Source organism: Athene noctua, chromosome 3 (assembly GCF_965140245.1).
Source record: "Athene noctua chromosome 3, bAthNoc1.hap1.1, whole genome shotgun sequence".
Lineage (NCBI taxonomy): Eukaryota > Metazoa > Chordata > Aves > Strigiformes > Strigidae > Athene > Athene noctua.
This window is the reverse complement of record NC_134039.1, coordinates 1,804,875-1,832,143: the sequence shown is the minus strand read 5'-3', so window position 1 is coordinate 1,832,143 and position 27,269 is coordinate 1,804,875. Positions and strand designations below refer to the sequence as shown.

General features: G+C 48.1%; 1 protein-coding gene across 8 annotated transcripts in view; it reads right to left on the bottom strand.

Annotated features, from left to right (window-relative positions):
* Positions 1 to 27,269, bottom strand: part of LOC141958827 (proline-rich protein 5-like) — a 213,013-nt gene that overhangs the window by 100,558 nt on the left and 85,186 nt on the right. For 6 of the 8 annotated variants that reach the window (XM_074901753.1, XM_074901755.1, XM_074901751.1 and 3 more), the window contains 2 exons: positions 25,777 to 25,915; positions 21,529 to 22,863 (listed from right to left, as the gene is read on the bottom strand). In XM_074901753.1, coding sequence (XP_074757854.1) covers positions 22,319 to 22,863; positions 25,777 to 25,915 — 684 coding nt within the window. In that variant the 3' untranslated portion in view covers positions 21,529 to 22,318. Of the gene's footprint in view, positions 1 to 16,525; positions 16,539 to 21,527; positions 22,864 to 25,776; positions 25,916 to 27,269 lie in introns of those variants that run through there. The other 2 variants (XM_074901749.1, XM_074901746.1) reach the window with 2 other exon arrangements.

Here is a 27,269-nt window from a genome sequence, read left to right as displayed (position 1 = left end):
CTATTTCTGCTTTATCAAAGGTTAATCTTTGCCTACGAACGCCACATTTTCTGTATTGCTAATGGTTCATCTGTCCATCTGGAGGAGCCTAGCAGCTCTGGATAGGAAAGCTCTTTTGGCTCGTAAATCAGTTTATTGTTTCCACATACAACAGTCACTTGCCTCACCTCCAAAAGTCAAGTCAGCTATAGCATCCGAGAGCTTTGGCTCAGAGACTATGTAAGGAACCAGTACCATGACATCAGCTGGATAATTAAAACAGATGTAATGTAGTTTGGTTTGGTATCAATCCAGTTCTAGGCGGCTGTAATCTGTACCAAGAGAACCACAACCACCAGCTACTGCAACCACCTCAGCGGGGAGACCAAAGGAAAAACAGGTCTCTGTTTTCTGGGGCAATGGAAATGAGATTGCCACTCTGCTCCTCTTCTCTGGACACAAATTTTGAGACACTTATTCCTCCCAAATAACAGAATTTACACCAAGAAAAAAATTAACGAACAAATCCTCCAAGTGATGAATTGTCAGCAAGTTCTTTGTGGTTCTTACTTGACATATAACTGACAGAAAATAGTTTCCCCTTCCCAGTCACTGTCAAAAGTCACTAAGCCATTTTTATGGTGTCTTCTACCACTTCAAAAAAGTCTGTACGCAAGAGATGGCCTTCCAAAAGGATGAACCCAACACACGGTACTTGGCTGCCAGATATTTAAAGGGCAAGAGGAAGGGCTGTGCAGCTGATAACAGAAAAGAATCCAAAAGGGAATTAAGTTTTGATAACCTCGCTCCCTCCCTGCAGTCTGTCTCAGCACGGTCCCTTCTTGACAGTGTTATTTTATTTTTATAGCGTGCTTTTTATTTTGTGGAGATGAATGCCCAGGGACAAGCACCAGTGAGCTCAGGGCACAAGGCACCAGGCATCACCATTCAACAGTTCGAAATACCACGGCATTGCTCTGTCAATATCCATCATATCCATCACATGGCATGGGATGCTCCAGTGATCGATGGGGACCCAGCCCTCCAGCTGCGCTCCCTCTCAGCCCAAGGAAAGTTAACTCTATCCTGGCTGAAACCAGGACAGTCTCCACCCCTTATTCCATACCGTTTACGTCATGCTCAGGTTCCAAGTACATTTTAAGGAATCACCACCCCTTTTCCTGGGTCTCACAGATCTCATTCCCTTAGTCTATGGGCCATCCTTCCACAATGTCTACTGAGTTCATTTAGTCCATAACTTTGGGTTCCATCTCCCTTGACAGTCTTTAAGGCTGGAGGAACGAGGTGGAGTTGGCTCGGTGGAGCAGGAGGTTTTGGATGTGGCAGGAGGATGTTGCAAGGCACCAATTACAATAAATCAATGAATCAGCACAGCGCCGGGTGGCAGCATGCATCTCCAAACTGCATCTGTGCAGCAGGAGCCCAAGAGCAAGGGGGAAGCTCTCCGGAGAGCGTGGTACACGTGGATGGTTGATATTACTCACCCAAGCATAGCGCGAGGCACAGTACTCAAAGGGGTAACACTTCCTTGCTTAACGGGGCAGCTGTTGAATGCCAGATCCTGTCTGAAGCATCAAGTGATGCTTCTAGCACCTAAACTTCTGGTGAAACCATAATAGCTTTAGTACTGACTGGGGGGAAAAAAAAAACCCTCAAACCCCAAAAATTAAAAAGGGATTGAAGGCAATTGCAATTCATTAGAAAGCTTGGAAGAGGGAAAAAAGGAGTCCTTGCAAGAGAAGGGGAGAAGAGGATGGTATGGGAGAGGCTCTGAGCAGAAACTTGCCATATGCAGTAGCCCTCGTACACAGGCATGCTCCGCCCTAAAACCTCTTGAATTAGGTTGTGAACAAGAGGCTAAAAGGAAGAAATGACTAAAAGAACCACATGGAAGGAAATCAAATCAAGTGGCCTTGGAGGTTACCTGCTGTGTAGATAACACTGTTCCCAAAGGCGATTTCAGTTTGGGTCTTCACGTGGCCTTTTAGGAAACATCTGCTCTCAGTAATTACGGCTCATTTTGGCTGGCTGATTTGTTTGAGATATTTTTGCAATAAAGTGGGTCGTGTAGAAAGATTTGGAGGCGAGACATGTGGCTTTATGGAGGAGTGCCAAGAAGAAATCACAACTCTCAAGAACGTCCTGCTATTGCTGAAGGACACGGCGCACAGGTGACCGCAGAGAGGCTCGAAGCAGAAGCAGCGTTTGGGAAGAGGCTGGGGCAGTTACAGCTACAGATCGACCCCTCGAAACTGAGTGCAGCATTCTGACACCGTGGCAATACGTACCTTGCTTGTCCCTAAACTTCTTAAGCTACTGAACCACTTCCAGCATAATGATCAGAGAAGTTAAAATAAAACATACCTCCATCTGACTGCCAGCAACGCAGTGCTCCCTTGTCGACGCTACAGATGACACTGCTGCCTGGAGCAGGGCAGGGGAGCGCGGGCAGGCAGCGTGTGCTTTCTGATCGCTCCGTTTTACATGGAGCACAGGATATAGTATGAGCCAGTGAGCATAAAACATGTGGGGAGAGGAAATGGAAGGAGTTCTTCCCTGCTGTCCCCTCCCCTGGTCAATCCATGCCTAGGTGTACAAACGTGCTGACAATTTAGTCTGTAATCCCAGAACCATCTGGGTTGGAAAAGCCCTTGCAGCTCCTCCAGCCCCACCATGACCCTCCCCCTGACCGTTCCCAACTCCCCCAGATCCCTCAGCGCTGGCTCAGCCCGACTCTTCAACCCCTCCAGGGATCCCGGGGACTCCCCCCTGCCCTGGGCAGCCCATTCCAACGCCCAACAGCCCCTTCTGCACAGAAATCCTTCCTCAGAGCCAGCCTGACCCTGCCCTGGGCAGCTTGAGGCCATTCCCTCGGGGCCTGGCGCTGGGGCCTTGGCTCCAGAGACTCATCCCCCCTCTCTGCCCCCTCCTGGCAGGGAGTTGCAGAGGGCCAGGAGGTCTCCCCTCAGCCTCCTCTGCTCCAGACTGAACCCCCCCAGTTCCCCCAGCCGCTCCCCAGCAGACCTGTGCTCCAGACCCTGCCCCAGCTCCGTTGCCCTTCTCTGGCCACGCTCGAGTCATTCAATGGCCTTTTTGGGGTGAGGGGCCCAAAACTGAACCCCCTCAGCGAGGGGCGGCCTCCCCAGTGCCGAGCCCAGGGCTCAGATCCCTTCCCTGTCCCTGCTGGCCACGCCGGTGCTGATGCAATCAGGTAGCTTTGGTAAAAAACAGTAGCAACAACCCTTTCTCCTACTTCTCAACAGCCGGTGGCATTAAACAAATGGCTGAATGCGTTCTGCTGCATGTTGAAGAAGCGACCAACTAACGCACTGCACAGCTTAGCTCCCTTTCCTTCCAGCACCGTCCACTTTGGCACTGCTATAACCTGGCGGGACGGTAACTTGGGGGTACTGAACACGGAATACTGGCTGAATCATCCACAGGAGTGCACAGAAAGCAGTCTGAAGTCTTTGTATCTTCTGTCCTCCAGTTGTGAAGGGCTGCGTCTGAATGACCAAAGACACCCCTTTCACTCCAGAAGGAACTAACTACATCAGACCTTCGAGGGCAGCTAGTCAGAAAATAGCCCTGAATTTTCCCCTCTCCTTCCAGTTAAATTATTTTGCTAGATTTACTTTATTTCCCATATACAGCAGAAATGAGACTGTGTACAACCCTTTTGGGTTTTTTAGGTCTGCCCTGGCTTCCTTCACATTATCTTTGAAGTTGCCCTTTCTATGCCAGGTAAGAAGGACTTAACACAAAGTTTCCAGTTAAGGGTGGATTAACTCCAGAATCAGTGCTAAGCTAGAGTAATGCAGACAGCTTGACCGATTCATTTGAAAAGCAAGTGATCAGAACACGATAGCTTTGTGGGAGAAAGCATGTGTACAGCAGGGGTGAGAAATAGCTTGTAGACTTGAGGGCAATTCTACCAGACAAATGGATCAGTGGATTCTAATTTTCAGCTGAGGCACAATCAGTTGCCTTCTCTGACTTGGTGTGGAGCCTCTGGGAAGATCTCAGGCTGGGTCTTACACTTTAAGGGACATACATTTTTATTTCTATCCAAGACTGTTTTAAAGCACTGAGCATCCAAACCCTCTGTGGAGAATAAGCATCCAACTGCCCTGCTTTTGAGATACTGCACGAGCTCCTGTCCCACTACAGGTTTGCCTTGAAAAGAAAAAACACCCAAAAACTCAAGGGGCTTTACTATGTGTCAGTAGGTGTAACCAAGACTAGATTCGTAGCTCAAATAAGTAGTTCCTAAGTGCCATGGTCTCTATGGCCTTGATCTTCATTTATTAACTGGTGCTAGCTAGTGACCTTTCACCGTGGTTTTAACTCTTGTTTCTTTGCATACAACTAACTACACAACTGAACTGCATCTCTTCCTTTCTCTCCTCCCACACTGTCACATATTAAAATACGATTTACCTTAAAATGGAGGGCGGGTGTGTGGAATAAAATATAATTAATCCACTGACTTTGAGCTGGGTTAGGAGCTTCCCAGGCCATAGAGTTTTAGTTGGTGTTACTAATTAACAAGGTACTGACATCTTTGCTCACTGTCTCTCAGATCCACGGGTTGAGGGAGAACTTTTTTCTTAAAGAAACATCATTGCAAACCTCCTGTTTAACTGGGAGAATGTTTGCAGCCTGCAGCGTTCATTTTTGCACCACTTCTTGCAGTGGTCCCAGTGGGAGGGGGGAGAATTCAGTGATTTGCTGTTACTTCACCATCTCTCGAGCCCTTTGCACATCCCCATGCCTCAGCACTGCTTCACAAGTATTACAACTACATTTTAGTGACAGGATTTCCCATTTTGAATCCAGCAGACGCCCGGCATCTGGGGAAAGAAAAGCAAAGTGGCAAAACCAAAGGTTCTCTGCAGAGAACCCTTGGCCACACTTTTGACAGTAGTTTGATAGGGGTCCACAGTCCACCTATAAAATAGTAAGTTGGGTAATACTGATTTTAAACAAAAAACAAAAAAACAAAAAAACCCCACCAAACAACTTTCTAGTCCAGACAAAGCTTTCTGCAGATGGTGTTTCTAGGCAGGATTAGAGGAGGATGCTTGGGGGAAACATGGTTGGAGAAACTCTTCCCAGAATCCACGTGTCTTCAGCTGGCGTTCCTACTTTGAACAAAATGCAGACAGATGTACACGCCTCTCCTAATTAACAGCCAGTTCTGGTTTTATAAAGCCTTTCATGGTACTACCCAGCCCCTGCCAGATATGACACACAGAGACTACAAAAAGGAAAAAAGCAGCATTCCCTTTTCTGACTTAAGAACCAGATGATGAGTTTGAAGAGCTTTGACCCAGTACTGCTAAGAACCGGAATGATTTGTTAGTTAGATTCCTAAATCTAGGAAATCCTAAATCTACAATTCCTAAATCTAGGGAAACAGAGCCAAACCCTTCTTTAAAGCACAAGACCTTTCAGAAGGCTCCGAATACAAAAGAAATGAGAAATCAAGTTTCACATCCTGTTCCTCCCCTGTATTCAACCATCAGACACTGACCAGTTCCTGCCTCAAAGCAATCTTCACATTTGTAAAGAAAAACTAAAACATTCTGCTGGTTATACCCACACATGTCTCCTCTGTTAATGCTCAGTGGAAGCTGAGAGATGAGACCGAGCTCTTGCGGATTAGAAACCTTAGAAAAATCCACTCCGGATGAAAAACAAGCAATACTGCCACTCTGCTCTTTTTCGGTCTCTTTGAAAATCTCACCTTAAAGTCTGATCTTATGTGCGTAGCTTTGAGTTCAGAGCGTGCTCCTACCCCAAGGCTTTCGGGGGCCCTTCCTTCCACTTGATGTTCTGTCCCTTTTTGCACCTCTGATGTCTGGCTGCACAAAGTCGATCAAAGGGAGTGGAGTTTGATGCTCCTGCTTTCCGTGTCAGGTCATGGATTAAACACAGCTGTCCTTATTTCTTACAAGCCCCCTTCTCTAGTTCACAAGGTTAAAGAATTTCCATTACATCGCTCATGCTGTTAATTAATCCAGCATACAGCAAGTATTTGTGATGAGAAGTATTTTTCCAAGTGCTTTCTAGAAAAACCTCGTTGCAATTCCCTTGGAAGTACAAAGCAAAGTGGCTTTTGCAGGAGCACACGATTCCGGGCAGCCTCATACTCGCCCTTCATACGACCAGCAAGCTGACCACAAAACCACAGCCCGTGCCAAGCACAGATCAACTCCTGTCAGCTCTGCCAGCACACGACAGAGCTGATGCTACCTGTGAAAGGACCAGCAGCTCCTGCTCCACCCTCCTATTGACCAGCTGGTTTAGAACTGCTTTTCGAACAAGTCTGACTGCGAGGGTGAGTTTGATAGCTCAGCACTTTGCATCCCCTGGCTGTGGCAGTTTTCTTGTGGCCCTACAAAGCCTCACAGCTGGATGTGCTGCACTGCTGAACCACAGGGTGCTGAAAACTGATAAAACCAATCTGATAAATCCCACTATGATTATTTTAGGAAGTTTTTAGAACCACCGTCTGGTTTTCCCCCCCTTCCACCTCATTCTCCTCATGCCCATGCTCTTTTAGCAGGGAACAGATTCACATCTCAGTTGCTTAAGCCTGTGTAATTTAAACCAACAAGCTCTGAACTGAGTACAACAAAAGCAGATGTTCCTCTGTAGTGCTGACTACAGCCCTGGAAGAACAGGGGAGACCAGCACTGCCTTTGCGGGATACCTGGGAGGGTTCAGAGATCAGCAGAGAGGTAGGGAGGAGGGCAGGGTGTGGCAATGCCTTTAACTGCCCTACAGGGACAACTCCAGGGGTGAGGTTCCCAGCAGAAAACTTTCTTGTGTCTATGGGAATACATAAGGGAAAAATGCAACAGAAATTTAAAGAATAAATTCATGCAAAACAAAAAGAGTGTAAGTTACTGGGCAACAAGAAACGGCCATTACCTTGGAAAGGACCCTATAACCTTCACATTTACAATTACTTTTGCTCAGACGCGAGGCTGCCCCATGCCTGTCTCTATAACTTTGTTAGTAACAGAGAAAATTCTGACTCGGTGCGGCTGTGCAGGCACGGCGAACTTCCTCTTCTGGTGGATTCCTCCTGGCTGACTTGGCTGCAGTGCTGGGCTTGAGGCAAGGCAGGTACAGGAATGAGAAAATGGCTGTGAAGGGTGACGTTTTCATGGGGAGGGACCAAACTACCCCCAAGATAAAAGCCAGCCTTGTTCTATTGACTTCGTCTTCAGAGCACCTCTAACCAAGAACTAGGTGCATTTCCCAGATAGCAGCCTGAAGGCACAAAAAAACAAACGAGGGATTTGGTTCTCCCAAAGAACGAAACAGAAGTTCAGTTACAAGAAAGCCACTTCTTTTGGAAGGTAGGAGGTGCACCATTGTTTTGCTTTCTTTTTTAAACATAGCTGGTGGGAAATTCCAGCTGAATGGACTGTCCACCAGCCTCCTGGCAAGGCTTCTCCCAGGGATGGTCCTCCTCAGGGGCTTATCCATAACAACAGGGCAGGCATATTGCTGCAGAGCTAAAGAACCTGCTCTGAGAGCAACCTCTGAGGCACATTTCCCAAAGAGAAGCCTATTGACCAGAGACTCCCATTTATGCCTAAGAAGTGCTCAAGAACTATTTCTTACAGCCACAAGCCCCAGGCTGATGACATGCTGGAGAATCAATCAGTATTTTTGTCCTGACTTGTTCCCGCACCCATGCAGGAACTCCCTGACATTTTTTTGGCTTGGTGTACACAGAGACCTCTGTTCCTGTTGCCACCCTTCCGTGGCCAGCACTCCCTCTGTGCCCATCCAGACTGAGCACGGCTCTCTGGGTAGCCTGGCACAGGAGGTGGATGGCCACTGGAGCTTTGAAAGGCGCTGGGCAGAAGATAATCTGGAGCCTCAGCTGGACTGTCTTTGTAGCTTGGTTAGGCCTGTGAAGGAAGCAGTGGGAGGGGATCCACGGGAAAGATGCGATTTGACTACGTGCTTGGCAAGGGCTGATTCCCTTTTTTGCAGCTGGGGTGCACCAGGTGTTGATTTGGATCAACAAGATACATTTGCGTTGAGTTGAACGATGCCGGACTGAGTGGGCCTTCAAAGAATCAAGGGCAGAGGCTCCTGCAGGACCTCCCAGGCCACTTTGCAGAGGGCTGCAGAGTGCACTGAGCCAAGAGCCCCAGCTGGGTGGCAGACACGGGGTGAACTGGGCTGCTTTTGCTCCTTCAAGGAAAAGCAATCCCTGAAAAACTCTTCTGTCAGCAGTGGGCCTTGACCAATAGCCAGAGTTGGGGCGGCGTTTTGTTGTAGTGCTCAGGATCCTGCTTCCCATCTTCTTCTCCCAGACCCCCAGCAGAACTCCTCAGCATTGGCCTTGCTCACCTCTTCACTGAGCATCTTTCCAAGTGGTGATATCACCACATCTCCTCGGAGAGTCCTCAAGGATGACTGCGCTGTCCATTTCAAACAGGGCTGTGTTCAGTCTCCCAGGCCTGCCGTCCCATGCCTCAGCTCTGATGCTCCTTCTCCAGGAGGACCCAGAGCCACCTCCAACTCCTCCAAAGAGAGAGGAAACCTTGTCCGGAGATATCCTGGGGCAACCTCACTTATGGTTGCAGGAGGTCAGTCTGTCCTTCTGAAAGAGGGAGGCCTTCACTGGGAAGAAGCATGATGTCACCTCCTAACTGAGAACAATGCTGAACACTGTCACTCCAGCCTGGTGAAAGCCACTTGTGAAAGGCTTCATCCTGTGCTCTGCCTAGTTGTCCTTATGTGGCGCAGGCCAGAAAAGAGCCTGAAAAGTGAATGTACCGCTTCAGGTTTGGACCATTTTGCTTGGCAGAACCTGTGCAAGCAATGCTCAGCGCAGGCTTGGTCAGGCAGGGTGCCCGGGCGCTGCAAGCACGTGGGGCTGGCAGAAGCATCTTCTGGCACTGTCTGATGCAGCTGCCTTGTGCCACCTTGGTGTGAGCCTCCAGCACAGCTAGAAGAAGGAAGGACTTCCAAAAGGGAAGAGGATCAGGATTTGGTTTGCTAGGAATTAGCCTCTCTCCACTGATGGGAGCTCCTTGCAGTTCCCTTACAAGTGTCCTCAGGTTTTCACAGCTCAGGGTCTCATTTGCATCTCCCAGCTCTCTACTTCATGCTTGAGCCTGGAGGACTGTGTGTTCACTGGACTATGAAACGATCTGTTCAATCATGAATTTAGATCGGATTTTTTATAGCCTTGGACAAGCCCTTGAACTTCTGGATCATTTTTGCTGGTTACTTAAGAGGAATAACAGATACTCCCAAAGGAAGGACACGATTAATATTACCGTGTGCCCAGGCTGTAAGAATGCTGTCCCAGGTTACCTCTAGATACTGTAAAATGGCAGCAGAGTTCTACACCTGCCCTTGCCTTTATCCATATCTTCCTTCCAATCATGCCTAAAGGTTTAAAAAACTGAGCACAATACTCACTTTCACAGCATCTAAAACACGGTGGCCCAACAACACCAGTAAGTTAACTGGAGTTTTGCTGTTTAAGCTAGGTGTGCAAAACAAAACAGCTACTATGCACTTCAATATATCACCACACGAATGGCACACAAATAAAAGCACAAAACCTATTATCTCATGCTCTAAGATATATATATAGATATAGATAGATAGATAGATGTAAAATTCAGTTATTACTCAGGCAAATATTGCAGACCTTCCTTCGTATCACAGCCAGGAATAGCAGCACAAAGCTTTTGTCAACAACAAACTGTTAAACCTTGCAAGCCTAATTGAATCATCCAAAGCATCCCTGAAAGACTGAACAGATATATCAAATAGCCTCAAACAATCACAGATATCTGGCAACTTGTAACACTGGGTTACTTCCTACCTACGCTGAGGATATGTTTTTAAGATACAGATTCCTTCTGAACTCAGTGTTTCCTAAGGGCATCTTAAATTACAACTCAACAATGACTGCAAAGCTTAACTTCCATGTTTGCACAATATAGCTGGTTTTCAGCAAAATAAATAACACATTCTACCCTTATTTCTTAAAATAACAATGCTGGAGCACGTTGTACAGCTTCTTGGATTCTCTGTACATACAAGTATCCCACTGACTTGCATTGGAGTGAAGTTTTTTTTAATTTACTCAAGGTCTTGGGGCACAGCAATAAAGCAATTAATATGTCTTGCTAGACATGAGTTAAGCACCTGCACCTCAACTTGTTTTGAAGTCTGCCTTGCCTTAAGACCAGATATACAGGAGCTAAACGCCCAGACGCAGTATAATCGCTCCCCTTCCTGCGTGCTCTGGGGACGGGTGTCCCTCAGTTGTGTTGGCCCATTGCACCACCTGAAGCAAGGCAAAAAGCTCTTCTCATGTTTCCAGTGCCACCTCTTCTCCCACTCCCACAGCTGTCCTGACTCTGTGCAAGCAGCCTTACCTCCTCCTCATCTCTCAGAAAAGCCACCAAGGTGGCTCATCCCTGCTGTTTTTCTCATCATTAAGGTTTTGCTCAGCATAACAGAGTCTGTCTCATTGTCAGAAAGGTTCACAGAGTCAATATCACAGCTGTCAGACACAAGCAGTCAAGATTCATGAGAGGAGCAGTGTCACCAGAGGAAAACAGGCAGCGTTCTGCTGAGCTGTGGGGTACCAGCAGGGCACAGGGGAGATGAGAAGGTACCAAAAGCCCAGCCTGGACATGCAGAAGCACAGAGGGCACAGCTCTGGCACAGGCACACAGAAAGAAATGGGACTAAGCTGAAACGTTTAGCTGAAATGCTGTGCCAAGGCAGAAAGCCCAGTAACAACCACTGGTCTCATGTACATGATTCACGGATACAGAACTATGTGTTTCGAGTAAAGATGCTGGGAATTGTAGAAGTCAACCACCTCATTTCCTTCACCACTCAGAGCAAAAGCGTGCCGTTTGAGCCCAGGGGGATCAGGCCAGGCTGCCTCTCAGAGTCACGGTGCCTGTGAGCTCAGTAACAGTATTTTGCATCCTGGAAAGCCCCACGGGAAGGAACAAGGGACTGCCCTGCTGGGGACACCCTGGCCCTCAGCTCTCAGCCCATGCCAGCCCCTCCGTGCCCCTCCGTGACCTGCCCATGTGCTCTGCTGGGGGCTCTGGAGGAGTCTGCGGGGCCCTCCCTGAACACCTCGCACGGGCCAGAGAAACGCCCCAACTGTGGCTTGAAGGTGATGGGCAGGACAGGGAATGCAGCAGAGCTGCAAGGCAGCCCAACCAGGTCACAACAGGGAGTCCTGGCCCACTGGAGACTTACAGCAACCGAATGGCACCAAGGCAAGACAAAGAAGGATCCACATGACTGGCTGACCAGAGAGCTCCGATATAAACACAAACTGGCAGGTCAGGTTTGGGGAACCTCCCCCAGAGACCCCAAAGGAGACCCACTGGTGGACCTGCATGCCGATGGTAGAGCTCCCTGCCTTGCACAGGGCCTGAGGCAGAGGGGCTACGTGTGGCCCAAATCCAAAATGTGGTCCAAAAAAATGGAGGGTCATCTAATCTCTCTGTAAAAATGGATCTTTCAGCTACTGAGCTTTAAGCAGCCCCGAGGCATTGCCTGTGTCTCAGGTTGCCGGCTCCTGGGCTGGGGTAGAGGGAAGATACCAGCAACTCCAGGCGTGCCAGGGTTAGAGATGCGACGTGCGGGATGGAAGCCAGAGCTGTGTGCTCCAGTTCATTAAAAGGGCCTTCCACGTCCCAGCTCTTCACGTCTCAGGAGATGGCCCTGCTTGTGCTGGACTCTGCCTTTCTGTGCTGCCTCTCCGCTCTCTCTTCCTCTCACCAGGGTCTTTCAAAGGAGAAATTAGTTCTCCAAGTTGCCCGGTCTTCTCGCCTTCACCGTGAGAGGAGAGGCCACAGAAGGGGTGGTGTTCTGTGAAGATGCCCACGCGTCAGCTCTTGCCCAGCTCATCCCCGTGGCTGAGAATGCTGCAGGACCAGGGCCCAAGGAAATCAGAGCGGGGTAAGGTTGTCGTGTTTCTCAGTCCCCGTCAGCCCACATATGAAGACACAAGTTAGATCAGAGACTGATTTTCTTGTAGCAAGCTCAGCATGTTCCTGCTGTTCTCTCCGAGGGACTTTGGAAAGTGAGAACACAAAAGGCCTTTTATATACAGAGCTGGCTCCTCCACTCTTAGATGCCGCATTGCTTCCAGATGCATTTATTTGGAGCAATGGTGCAATCCAGTGGACAGTTTGGATAGTAACACAGTAATACTGAACGAGCTCTAATCCACCGCAAACCCAGGAAGCACCTAAAGGGAGCTGTGATACCACCGAGCCCACGAAGCAGCAGGGATGTCTATCGATGAGCGATCTTGAGACGCACACAAGATCCACATTTCTTGATACGAGCGGCTCAGGACCAAGCTGTTGGAGTCAATAAATGGAGCGGTTCTTCTTTAGGGGCAGTAGGACCCGTCCTCACAAAACTGTACAACCCTCACTAACATTTTTCTGAGTATTGTTCCACTGTGCATGCTGGCACCGAGCCACTGCTCTGGAGCAGAAAGTGTGTCCCAGAAGAGGATTTGCACCTTGGGCCAGAGACAACACTATTTCCACCACAGCCCTCCAGCGAGGAAGGGCACCACCGTCTAGAAAGCACTAGCACTGCCACTGTCAGTAATAAATCAACATTTTAAATATGTTTATTTTCTGAGGGCCAGCGTCTGGAGGCAAGAATGTGGATTTATTTGGTCTGTTGCTATAGACCAGGCATTTTGGCCCGGAGAGCACAGGGAGACAGGCGAAGAAGTGGACCTGCAGGATCCTTTCATCCCAACAGGAGATGGTGTAGGCTTGATATCACTGCTCACCCAAGGAATCACAGAGGTGAGGCCATAGAAATCCTGCAGAAATAGACTGCAGAAGATCTTAGTCTGAAGACTGATTGCTACCCAAGCAGTTGTGAGGAAGGATCTGCCCTCCAAGAATTGCCTTTGGACTCCTGCACTGGGAAAACATTGGCTTGTGGCAGTGGATGAGCCAACCTTGCACGGAGTAGCCCTCCTGAAAAGCCTCTGCTAGAAGGGGAAGTGTTTATGCTGAGTAGACTCCTTACTCTGAGCAGTTTTTACATATGCTTTGGGCTGGAGAAGAGAGAGGAGGGGCTGTTGCTGGAGAAAACTGTTCACTTTGGACCACATGAGATGGGAAATTGTCTTCTGCAGGGCTGCAGCAGGAGTAGCTCCAAGGAGACGCTCAGCTCTGGGTGCATCTCCTTGGTATCTTCACCTCCCTCATCAACAGGCTTCTTGGCCATGCAAAAAGGAGCCTGAGAAACAGATCCCAAACCCCAACAAGATTATTGTAGTGTCTGTCTTTGTAGCTTGTAGAGTCAACAAGATTGGTCAGAAAGGCAACAGCCACTAGACTGATGAGGGAAAAGAGAAATCCCAGTGGAAAGGACAAACAGCATCACCATTTGAGTCAGGCCTTTTCAGTTATCTCTCCCTTCTTAAACCATCAGCCTGGCCACTGGCACACTGCTGAGGGAGCATCTCCATACGTGAAGGCAGTGCTCAGCTTTTGTCAGTGTCCCAGTGAGCTAGCTGGGTGGTTCACTGCACAAAAGAAGAAATAAGAACCGTACCATCATCTGTATTAGAAAAGACAGAGAAATAATCCTAGCCAAGAGCAGAAAAGCAGGACTTCAGGTGTGATTTAAAGCACCCACTGGGAAAAAAAAACCAAGTAAAAAAGCCCACCCACCACACACAGAAATCCCTGAACTCAACCAGTCAGAAGAAAATACACGATAGTTTCAAGAATAAGGAAAAAAAAAATCTTTGTATGTATGAGACTGTTTAGCAGTGACTTGGTGCTATATCTGAATACTCCTACAACCTGAACCAAGACTGATACATCCGCTGTGAGCGTTTAAAATGAAGCATTTGAACCGCAGCATTACCAGCCAAGGAAATGCCCACACACAGCACTTAACGAACAACTTCTGGAAGATACAAAAGGCAGAATATCAAGTTAGTTCCTCAGCGTGAGCAAATCATTAAGTGAGTCTTGCTGACAGAAAGTTGGATTCACTTGCACCTGCGCAGTAACCACGTGCGTGGTCCTTCCAGCCTGGTCGTGCAAGGAGGAGTCATCAACGCGCCGTTTCCTTCCCTGCTAAGGGTGGCATCAGTTTTACTCCATTTCTTCATCATTTGCTAATTCCAGAGTGACAGGGCCAGTGCTGGACGCTTGCAGGCTCCCATTGCAGAAGGTTCCCTGATGCTCCATGGACGAGCCTGGTGGAGCTATCTGGAGAGATCCATCCACTGTGGATGCATCTGTAGTCCCTTCCAGCGCTCGACCCACGCACAGCCAATTTCAAAACATTAGAGCTGTTTGTCAATAACCATGAATTCACCAGTTTATGGGAAATAATCAGTTTATGGGAAATGAAAAAGAGGAGGGGGGGGACTAGCACCTACGCAGATACATTTGGCTGCGTCTGGACTGAACAGTAAAACTTCAAATGCCACCTTGGGTCTGGGCACCCAAACACCATTTGGTGCATGAACAGTCCTTGGTGTTCGGCCCAAAGAGGGAATTTGGGAAATAACTAATGCCCTGAGCTTGTTTTTCTTGGCAGTGTTCATCACACGCTGGAGAGTGCAGCTGATCGCCTTCCCCCTCGCTGCGCACAGAAGCAGCTGGGGAGTTGCAGGAATGTTTGTGCAACAAAGCCCTTTCTTCCTCCTCAGTCAACATGCCCTGGAAATCTGGAGTTTTCTTCAGAAAGCTTTTACCCACTTGAGCACTGCCTGGATTGCTGGCGGTACGGTGCACTCAACTGCCACCACTCCTCCCTCCTGGAGTGGGTGACACAAAAACCAGTTAAAAATAATGTTAAAAGCCAACTGTGCCAAAGATCGGGAACATTTGTATGACAAATCAGGATTTAAATTGAACTGGTGAAACAGAAAATGTTTTCCACCCTTACCCTGGAAAATTCTTACCAAACTCTCCACCCAGAGCCGTGCACAGTTTTTTCCTTCAGAATAATTTCTGTTCACCCTCCTCCTCCCGGGAGGCTTGAACAAGGTTTAAGATCAGCGACGTTACAAAGCTGCTGGCGCAGATACGGGGTGAGATTTGAGCTGCATTTGAAGTCAGTTAAGTTTTGCCTTTAAATGGTTTCCCTCTTTTGTCTGCTCTAGCACCCACAGGCCGTTCTGGTTCCAATTTTGAGGTGCAGCATTTCCATGTCTACCTTTACTGCTCAATCTTGCCCTGTAAAGAGATGGCCTGGGGACACCCCCAAGAGGTTACCAGCTTCTCCTGACCGTTGTTACCATCCCAGATGACTTAACCAACCCCCCACGGGGTTTAAGAATGAAGTGGCTTAATAAGATACAACAAATGGACATTGTACTAGAGAACTGGAGAGCACAGGTACCACAACTGTATTTTAAAATAAGCCCAAGGGTATGATCCAAACACTTACAAACTAGCAACCTTTACATCTGTATACGGAAAAAAAACATTTGAGTGATCACGAAGAACATTATGATCTCAATTTTCCCTGAAACTACTGCAAGTGGGAAGATTAATATTCGTCTTTGGAAATCAAACCTAATGCCTTTCAGTTTTTCGATGGGAAGAGACGGATGAAGGGTGAAGCTGGGATATTTGCTCCTGGAGGTTACTGAGTATATTCAGGACAGAACATGAGGAATAGACAACTTAGAGTAACGGGCAACAAGTAACATGGACTGGAGGAAGAAAAAAACCCACTCAAAGCTCACAGAGTATTAAAGAGGTAACATCAGCTGAAGAAACAGAGACTGGAAACACGTCAGTGGATTGCTGTCGAGGAGGAAAGCCAAACAAGGCATGTAGGTAGACAGGCAACAGATCATAAATAAGAATTAATTAGCATGTACAGACTAAATCAGTGATGCAGCTACTCGGAAATATGATGGCAACGATGTTAAACACACAAAAGTTGGGGTTGCGCTGCTGATTTACATTCAATCGTTCTCTGACACTGCCTCTTCTCCTCTTGTTGTGCATGTTATCATGAAAGCTTCAAGCAACAGACAATCCTTCAGGCAAAAGACAGATAAGAACATTATCCCCTTTTCTGAAGGGGTATAGAGCTAATTAGTGACTTAAATCTATGCAAAAAGCCCGTAAAGGACATGGAATTAAGCCAGCCCGGTATCTGAGTTCCAGCCCAGCAATCTGATCCCAAGACTAATCTTCATTGTAAAAACAACAACAGTGCCCTAAGAATTCCCTCCAAATCCTGATTTCCAAACCCAGAGTTCAGAGGGCTGGGATTTTTAAAGGGAATGCATTTTGAAATCTAGCTCAAACTCTGCCCAAGACTAACTCTTTGCTTTCGGAAGGGAAAAAAATAGTTCATGCTAAAATAATGAGGAAATAAATACATTCTGGGAGAGTTAGCAATCTCAAGGTGAAAATGCTGATGCGGACCCTCAGAATTAGCAGCTTAGCCTCCGACACCTCCTTTCACAAAGGCAGCTAACGAACGCTGAAGTTCTGGCAGGTCTGTCAGCCCGGCAGTTCCACGGCTGCTCACACCCCCGGTTTCTCCTTCCCTCCCTCCTCAGGCTTTGGCAGAGCGTCCTGGCAGCTCCTCTCCCAGGTAGGCAATCCTGCTGCAGGCAGGCAAGCGGCCAATTTGCTAATCCAATTATGCAACACGAGACCTGAGGGGTGCATCATTTGTGAAAGAATAGGCTATTTTCCTTATGTAATTACTAGCCAAGTTACCTGCCTGAAGAACATGAAAATGCTGGTGTAATCACGACCTTGAGATAGTAGGTCAAAGCGAGCTCCTTCCTGCTGATCACCCCCAAAAAGTGGCTTCTGAGGGCAATATGGAGGAGTAAGCAGCAGATTTAAGCCAGGCGGGGGATTCTGGGGAGACAACACATTAGCTTAATTCTGAGTCTGATGAAACCAGTCAAGTTTAACCATGGGCTCTGACGGAGCAACGAGGCCAACACGCAGCACCGAGGAGAGTTTGTGTCTGCTTGTCTGCAGCCGCCTGGAACCACACAAAACATATGAACCACTTCCTAGGACTTCTCTCAATAGTTTGGGGAGTTCAATCATTTGATATAGTCTCCACCCCTCAGAGATCCTTTAATCTGCTGGAAACAGGCTGGAGCCTGAGGTCCTCCAGGCCCTGCGGAGGGACTAGGAGCCAGCCTGGACGACCCCAGCGGCTGCTCCCTGGGGCTCTTCCCCACATCACCCCCCTGCAAAGGGTGGGCTGGCAACTGAGCTGCACCAGCCCAAAACCCATCAGGTGCTCTGTGGCTTTCTAAAGCCTGCTGCTAGTTAAAACGAATTCTAACCCGAGTGGGATTTAGGAGGCACAACGGTGCAGCTGCTTTCTTGGCACCTTCCACCCTGCGCCCAGCTCAAGGTGCTCTTCCAGCCCCAAGCACCGTCTCCTCCTTCGAATGAGAACAGTCAAGGAACTTGCAAACCACTGAGCACAGCAATCTGCTGCTGTTGCTACCACACCATGTGAAGAGAAAGAGCTGTTAGAAGGCTCTTCGAGGCAAAATATATTTATTCCCCTTTTCAAAGTGTATTTTTTCCTTTGTGGAAAGGTGCAAGCGACTTCCGTTGTAAACCAAGCATTTCACTCTCCTGGAGAGCACAGTGGCAAGGATTTGTGTACTATTAAAATGGCTGCATGTGTGATTTGCAGCTGATATCTGGGTTTCTGCTCCCTGCCTCCAAATTTTGGTGCTTTGAGAAAAATTCTGGAATGACAGTCACACCTCTGCAGACCATATCATCCTAATAAAGCTCTGGTTAGAGATGTAGGGGTGGTCCCTTCAGACAGGTGTATTTCCATATACTCGCATGTCTGTATGGTGGCCCTAGAAGAAGGTGGCGCACAGCTCTTCTGTCACCACAGCTTAGTGGTTCAGATGGCATCAGCAATTTGGTTTAGTCAACAGCACTATCGAAACCAGCTTGCCAGGAGCTAATTGAATAATGGAAAGTAATTTTCCCCATTTCTACAAAAAAATCCCTCCATTTAGGCAGCATTATTTGGAGCCAGTTCTTCTGCTACTTCCAGTTGTGCTCCAGGGAGCCGGATCACTTCTCCCGAGCTCAGCAGCTGTTCATCGGCTTCGTCTCCCAGTTCCTTTCACTTGCATTAACGTTCACCCTGCAGTGCCAGATGACAGGAGCTTTAAGTGCTACCTGTTGCTCTGTATTATCCCTCATAGGGTTTTGGAACCTGTCCCAACCAGGGAAAGAGCAGACACCTTTTGATTTTTGGGTTAGGATACAAAATGCCACAGCTTATTGGAAGAAAGGAAGGGTGGAGAGGAACATCTGGCACACTGGGAATGTCCCCTTGGGGACAAAGCTTGAGCATCGCTGGTGCACTGGGACACTGCCACGGAGCAGCATTTGAAAGCTGAAAGCCGTCACTTCATAAATATATTTTAGCAAGAACCGGCACTTTTACTCTTGATACACATTCTTCCTTTGTAATAACTCCATGATTTGTCTCTAAAACCACATCCCTGACTCGTCTGCATTGGGATTACTAGTGGAAGGATCACAAATTGGGGTGACCTCACATCCGTGCAGCATTTAAAGTCACTGAACACTGGGCTTTGATCGCCTGCAACTACAAACCAGACCTGCAGAGGCTCAAGGCACGGGGCTGGAGCGCAGCTCTGTCTACATCTTCCTCCCGAGCCCAGCGCCCCCAGCCACTTCTCAAGGAATGAGTTGATGAGGAATGTCATCTCTGAGGACAAGAGAGAGATGGTGGCTTTCATAGCGGATTAGCTAGACCCCCACAGCCAGTTTTTCAGCTTGTGGTCCTATCTGCCTGCGTACTTTAACACAAACTTGAAGGAGAGACAAAATGCCACCCTGTCACCACTGCAGTAGGGAACTTAACTCTGACTTCAGATTTTCAGGCTCTTTGTAGCAAGCCTGCTGAGTTTACAATGTTTTCTTTAATTAAAAAGTAGCCCTGAAACTGCAGCTTGAACCCCTGGAGTCAGAATACATCTGCTCCTTCTGTGGTCATTACCCCAGCAGAAGAGCTTTAGCTCAGCACACAAAACACTTTTGTAAATACAGTTGGTAGCAGAGGCAGGTTCAGTTCAGCAAACTCTAAACCACAACAGCAGCAGAGCTCTGCCTGTTCCATTGCAGCATCACCAGGTTTACTTTCTTCAGTTGAAACAGCTGAGATACTCCTCATCCTACAGAGGCTCCACACAGGTCTTTTCTCAGCTCAGCAGTGAACCCCAACACCTAACAACAAGCAGTGAATCCCACCAGGGCTGAACCCAACTTCCCTAAATACTCATCACCGCTATCACAGGTGGTAATCAGTTTTGGGGTCAGGGTGGAGCAGGGCAGGGCTGGGTTTTGCTTTGCTTTGCTTTTCTGCCCTTCTCCAACGCAGCCCAGGTGAAGGGGCTGCCCTCTGTATCTACTAAATAGTCTCCATGCTGCTCCCGAAAGCCTCCGTTACCTCCTCCTGCTGCTAGAGCTTTGACCCTAAAGAGCCCGCTTTAAGGGTAAGAGTTAGAAATGTAAAGGCTGGACTGGAAGTGCTGGGCTGCGATGCCACAGTGCTCCAGGACAGCTGGTCCCCAGGCAGCAGTGGGAAGGTGACGTGTCCAAGAGCAGGCTGGTACAACAGGCACCAGGCTGCCTGCCCCGGCCAAGAGGAGACACTGAAGATGAGATTGTCTCCTAAATCCTGCTTCTCTTTGAGGTTTGCTGAGGTGGCTGCTAGGAATACTCCTGTCTTGAACCCTCAACAACCTTTTAAAGCAGGCAGAGGAGGATTTTCATTCACGAGCTCCATGCGTGCAAGGTGGGAGAGGTCAGCTCCTCGCCAGCACACCAGGGGATTCAAGGTCTCCTGTCACAGGGGAGGGGATGAACCCCACCAAAGCTCAGGTGGGAAGGGTCCTAGCAGTTCCCTTTCTCCTTTCAGCTGAAACTCTCCTTAAATATTCCCCAGTAATTAAGTAAGCTTATGACTCTTACTACATTTAATGTTCTTTAAAGGAAGAAGGTGTGCAGAGACCTTGATCCGCCTTATTTTTTTTTAATTTTCTTGTAGGGATTTGAATCTTTCTTCTCCTCCCTGCACTTAGAACAAGGCTGTGGATACTCTTTTTCTCTAACCTAAAATTCAGGAAATAGAAGAGTGTTTGCTAGAAGGAATGAGGGTAGAGGCTGAGGGGACCAGCACAGGAGCTGGTAACACCTGAGGACACTTGGAAATGCCTGGCTCCAAGGTGAGCAAGACCTCCCCTCTCTGGTGCTTTGCACAGGGCTAAACGTGGCACCCAACGTGCCTTGACACCGTGGGCCCATCGTGCCCCCGGACAGGAGAGGGTGTTTACACACCCACTGGTAGCACCAACCGGTTGGCAGGAACCTGATCGGTCTCAGAGGTGAGGAAGCTGCCAGCACGCTCAGGCCCATCGGGAGGGAAGCTCTCCTTTGCACATCCAGAGGGGTAGTTATGTCCCTGCCTCCCGAGTTGTTCAGTGGATCTCAAAGATCCTCCCAGGCGCCGGAGCTGCTCTTGCTGCGGGTACGTTCTGCTGCTTTTCTGCACTTGGTGTTACGTCCCTCCGCACTGACTCTGCCCCACAGCAGATGGTCTCATCCAGGCGCGTTCCCCAGCTGTTAAGTCTGAGACTGTTGGGACATCAAAGCAATTATTTATTATCTCTGTGTGAAAGAAACTTTTTATGTATGACCTAACTTCAGTGCCTAGCTGTAGGGGAGCCTGCACAGCTGAACACAGCCAACACAAACAAGTAAACCAGACACCAAACCCCTGGCTCATTTATGAGGCTCCTTCCTCCGCTGCCTTCTGAAGTTCTCAACTCTCGGTGTTTCGGGGAGGCTGCACATCCCTCCGCAACCTGCAATCTCCAGCAGCGATGCGGGGCGGCAGCAAAAGACTGAGCTTACACCTTCCAAAAGATCAGGCACTGAGGCCAAAGGAAATAAGGATCAGAAGTGGGGCCTTGAGCCTAGAAATGTAATCAAAAACCTGGAGAAGAATTTGGTGAAGTTTGGGTTGGCAGTGCAAGTGCAGAGCGAAGCTGGAGCGTCCCTGAGCACCCGAGCTAATGCCAGGTGCTGCCAGGCCAAAGCGACGACCAGTCTGTGCCGAGCAGCTCAGGAGGCACCGACAGACTCTCTCCTCCAGAGACTGGAGTGACCTGAAGTAGCTCCTTCTTCACTGTGAAACCATCTGATCAACAATCTGTTGTGCATCAGGATTTCTACTTCACCTCAGCATCTGTAAAACCACTCTCACACCACCACGTTACTGCGAGGGAGAATCGAGGAGCTGGGAGCACTCAGGATGAGAAGAGCTGCAAGGTTCACACTCCCCAGGTATCGATACACAGCTGACAGCATAAGCATTATTGTACTTCTTCAAGAATATAAATATATAATGAGGATTTCCACCGAGAGGCCATATCTTTATTTATTCAAGAAACAAGTAATAACTTGAATTCTCCTGGAATCTCTCCACACAATGGATGCTCCAGGAGTTGACAGCGCTCAGATTTCCTGGAAGTGCCACGTTCAGAGCAAATTAACATGGCCTTAAAGGCCAGTTTCCAGACAACTCTCCCACAGGCCCGAGGTACTGGCTGTGAAACAGAACATGAGACATGAGGCATTGCGTGACATCAGGCAGCACACTGCTGTTTATTTGCCTTTCTTCAAGAACTCACTATTAGGCAAAGGAGTGCATACAAGATGTACAAGAAAAAGATTAAAAGAGACTTCTTTATCACTGTATTCTGTGGCACGAAGGCCCACAGCCTCTAGGTTTGTTGTTTTTTTTTTTTTAAAGGGTATGTTTTTGCTCTGGCTGAGGTGTTACAGTTCAAGAACGACCTGCTGTCTACAGGAAATCTCTTGAGAAAATTAAAAGTGAACACAGCTATTTGCTAGGCTGTTTTACCGAACAAACACTGCCAGCTGCACTAATAGCATTTTACCAGACACTTGTCAGCTTGTGTAATCCCTAAGTTTATAAAGACAAGAGGAAATCTGACTGCAGAGTGACGGGGACAGGGAGAAGTGGCCGGAGTTCCTTCCCCCTAGCAGCAGATTCCCACCTGCTGTAAACTCGTGTTTGTGCACTTCAGTACAGCCGGGATGACTTACAGCAGAGGTTCTGACCGGACAGAGAGCTTGCCCACAGTCCAACTCAACACCTTAGTAGCTTTCATATGGAATATTAAAACCCAAGGTTTGTCTCCCGGTGTCCTTCACATGATGCTCTGTCTGTTGACGTCCACATTGTATGCGGATGAATTGGAACAGCCTCGGCCAAAATCAATAAAAATGCCTTCAGAATCAGAGTCAATCGACTCCAAAATCTGATCTACTATGTTCTCAGGGCTGGAAGAGGGAACTGGTATCAAGGAAGGGTCCCTGTCCAGCTCAAAGGACCTGTGTGGGTCGTCCATGGAGTGGAAGAGTCCTTTCTGTGGCTCCACGGTGCCGAGTTTGCTGGAGCACTGCACGGCGCCGGGCCTCTCCTGCTCTCCCGGCAGCGAGCTCTTCGTGGCTGTCATGGAGCTCTTGGAGCCGTTGTCCATGATAGTGGTGAGGTTGGAGTAGCCCTGGAGCTCCAGGCAGGAGGTCATCTCCGAGACGGAGTGCCTTCGGATGCCCGTTCCGTTGGCAGCCATGCCCTCGGTTTCATACTCGGCCACTGGCGTCAGCAGCGGGTTGTTGTAGCTTTTTGATCGCACCACGGGGTTCTTGGCCAGGACGTCACCCGATTTCGAACGCCTGAAGAACCGCTTCTCTGTAAGCAAAGAGAGATCCAGAGTAATAGCTCCTGTTTTCCTGGTACTAATAATTATGAGTGTTCAAATGAAAAGCCATGAATATTCATGAGCTTTTATTGAATGACAGAAACTTTTATAAAAGGATGCATTTTGCTGGTTTGGTAGATCCACAGGCTACAGGTTGCCTAGATTTCTTTCAATTTCTTTTAGATTTCCTTTAGATTTCTTTTATATTTCCTTTAGATTTCTTTTATATTTCATTTAGATTTCTTTTAGATTTCCTTTAGATTTCTTTTAGATTTCCTTTAGATTTCTTTTTCTTCGAAGACCCCAAACTTACCTTTGCAAACAATAGCCCAGATTCCCTCACATTCTTACAACTACAGCAGATGGAGTAAAGCAGCAAATATTGTGGGAGCCCTAATACACAACTGCAAAGACTTTCTTTAGACAAAAACAGAAAGTACAATTCTGTTCTTGTTCAGGCTATAAAGGTCATCTCTGATTTCCAGTAGTTGAAATTTAACTTTTCCACCCACCCTGGGAAAATCAAGTTTCTTCAGACCTGGGGCACAAGGATTAAGGCAGGCAGCGTTACTAATAATTCCGGAAAAATTTCGATTCAAAGCATCGTTCAGAGACCACACATGGCAAGAGCACTGAGCGTGTTTGGAAACGCTGGCTGGCCGAGGGCAGCACCCGGAGCAACCTTTTTTGGGGAACAAACCCGCCCTCCATCCGGCAGCGATTGGCTGAATGCTGCCGGTAACCAAGGGGGCTCTTTCCAAAGAATGAGCAGCAGGTGGCAGCAAGTCAGCACGGAGATGCTCCACCGGTGGGTTAGGGCGGGAGTGCTCTGCAGCAGCTCCATCTTTTGACCATCGTGCCAACTTTTTGCAGACCCCGGTGCTCAGACTCACGTGTGCTAAAAATATACAAGTGGTGTGAACAACAGGTGTCACTTTTGAAGCTTTCTTCCTGCCACTCTCCCTTTGCCCTCCCCACGACAGGGGCACGGCTGGAGAAGGGGATCAAGGTCATACTCTGGAGGTCAACCACAGCCGCTCCGTACAAACTGTCTGCTTTCAGTCAGGGTGGTGGTATAGGTTCCCCTGCAAACCACACAACGCCCTTTACACATGCCAGTTTCTTCTAAAATTATAATTATGTGCTTACCTGGACCCAAATTCCAATCACATGCTGTACTGCTGTAACAGCTATTTTCTGTACTTAAGATTGTATTTTGCAGCTGTGTCTCCCTCAGCCGTGAAATCGGCTGAGCCAAGTTCACTTTTGGACTTTTTCTTTGGTAGGAGTTTGACCTGGCAAACAGAAAAGGTTCCCCGGGGCTGCCCTGCCACAGGAACTCTGGCTTTTTGGTCACACCAAGGCTTGGTGGGAAGGGAAGGCTGGGTGTACTGGTCGGACTGGGAAGAAAGGAGGTCAGTGGCCTCAGCAGTCCCAAGGACAGCGTGTCACAGCTCTCAATCACGCTACCAAAACAGCTGGACAGATCTAGATGGGTTCGTTTAACAGCAACAGAGACTTAGGTACTCAGCTCCCCTGGATCCAGGTTCACTACACTAAGACTTATTCAGGGGTGCTGCTACTGATCTACACCCCAGACCACAGCAAGGAGAAGTGCCCAGGCCACCAAAACCTTCCTACCTTCTGCAGTCGTGTAACACGTTTATTTTCTAACAATCCGTTTCACCGGAGATTTATTCTCTTTGGGTGTATTTTTTTCTGTCCTGAGATACAACAGCTTGTATTCAGAAGACATCGATTTGGAGGTCCATTTAAATGCTTGTGGCCTTTTAACGGCAAACAATGAACACAAAGGAGTAATCCTCAGCCTTTTTCCATAAATAACCAGCCTCTATTTATTCACAGAAAACTGATCTGCTTCTTGAACGCCTACTGCGGTACAACCATTCTTCCACCCAGCTTCAAGGGAAAACCAACTACCTTATTGGCCACTTCTGACAAGCAAACAGATTAAACTGACTGCATAGAAAACACACAATTGTACTTATTTTCCCCCATTTTCTCTGTTCAAGCAGGCCGTCGCAGTATTTACATTAAAATACAGAGATACTACCACATTTCCTTTTTGATTTACACTGGAGCATCCCCCTGGCATTTTCAACAGATTGAATTACCTCGTGGGATATTCGAAAGACCTTCACCTTGGCCAAATATTGCCTTCAAGACACTGAACGCTTCAGAGCTCAAAGAAACTTGGATAATATGCTGGAAGGGACTTAAGAAGGTCACTCACTCAGCCTCGGCCACCAGGCAGGACCACGTTTACCCACCCCGCCCCTGCCGGACGCCCGTGTACGCGCCAGGTGTGCAGTGCCTCTCCCAGTGAAGGTCCAACAGCCTTCAGAGGTGGTTTAGGTGGCATGAAGAGATTTTTCCTTCCATGCAATCTGAATTTCCCCTGCTGTGTGTGGTCCACTCTATTTTTCTTATCTCCAGTGGGATGGAGAAGAGCTTCATACCTTCCACTCTGCAGGAAGCTTTTAGATATTTGAAGGCTTATCAGTTAGTCTTCTCTAAGACAAATTCCTACTCTCTTCCCTGCTTTAAACATCCTTGTATGATATTTGTGCACTAATTAACAGCCACTACTCAGCACTCTAGAAATGGATTCTTGCTTCTTCCTCTTGCTATCCATAGAGCATCCTGTGCTAAAGCTCCCCCATTAAAAGGTCGAAGGGAAATGCTGAACACACTCTACATTCACAGACTGATTACTGAGCACAGTTATGATGAGCAAGTTTCACTGTGACTCTGCACGCTGCAAAGAGCATGACTGAGAAAAGGAGCCTGACCACACGGCGTTAGTACTGGCAGCCTCCTCTCGTGTGAGCCCTGGCCCTGCACAGACCAAGGTTTTGGTGAAGTCACTCTGTTATTCTTACCCAAGATGCAGGAAGAGTGCGTGAAGGGCCCGTCACTGGAGTACAGACCGTAAGTGCCCAAGTAAGGAGAAACCACTTTCTGGATCAGGGATTCCAGTTTCAAATAATCTTCAGTCACACCTTTTGACTCGTGAACCCCCTGAAAGAGAAAAACCACCCAAGGTGAGCACTGTCCCCTCCAACCACCAGCTTCCCTTACTCACCGGGGCAAGCAGGGAGCGGTGAGCGTGTTCAGTGACACAGCGAAGGCGCCGTGGTGTGACACTGGTTTGTTCCTACAGCTGATTCCTCTCCCTGTAAGGCCAGAAAATGGGAGTCGAACCAGAGAGACTGGCCAGGGAGGACGGAGGATGCGGTCTGTGAAAATGAATTAAAAACAACCCTGGACTTTTTGTTAATGCAACCTTCCGACTTCCCGAGCGAGCTACCGCCGCCTGCTGCACCAGCGGCCGGGACCACAGGGTGTCACTGCCATCTAAGCAATACCGACGGGGTTAAGAAAAAGCTGGAACTGAGATTTAGAAATCTTCCAGGATATTTCCAACAAGAAATATTTACAGTGAAGAGGTTTGTATCTCTTTCCTCATCCTCTCCCGGGCACCTGCCACTACCCAGGCAGAAGTCACATTCTAACTAGCACGGTAAAATTCACCCATAGGCAAAATCGTTTGCCCTTAGCTGTTAGCTCTGCACTTCTACACACAAAGGGGCTTACAAGGCTGCGGAGGTGACAGGAAAACCCCGGGGAGCTGTAGTCTCCCATTTACAGCTGCAATGGGTGCTCCTGCCTTGTCTGAGAGCCCCCTATACTCCTGTGTGGGGTTCCTCTTGCAAAGTAAATTCCTATTTTAGTGTGTGGCTATGTGGCTGTGTGTTTGACCTATCCTGTGGCAGAACAAAGATCCTAAAGGTCATCCTCAGCAAGAAGGCTGCTTGAATTTAGCAAAACTCCAGAACTCATAATATATCTCTGAATTATTGTAAAAAAGAAACCTGTTGAGACGAAAGCCTCCAGAGAGAGATATGCAGATCAAATGAGTAAAACTGCAACACTTCCTTCAGCCTGTGGAAGGATCCCGATGTTCCGGGGGTATTTGCTGCTCGGTGTGATTCACCAACCGGTGTCTACGGGTGACTATCAGCCTGCAAAGCGTTTGTGAATGCCTGACTTCACCTCCTGGCTGCTGCGCTGACTTGAACGCCGCCTGGCCTTACGCGATAAAAGGTTATAAATGGGAAATAACAGAGAAGGGGCAGAATTTGGATTCCAATTCTGCAGGCTTTAAATAATGAATAAAAATCTTCGGGGATGCACTACGTCCTGTAAAACTTTGGGAGAATCACAAATCCAAGTAAGAACCCAAGGGTATATGTAGTGAATCTGAAAGCTTGCAAACACCAAAGTAACAGCAGAATGAGCCCATAGTTGTTCAACTCATTTAACCCAGACAAAAATCACACAGCAATAGTTTAGAAGACTTAGTGAAGGTGCA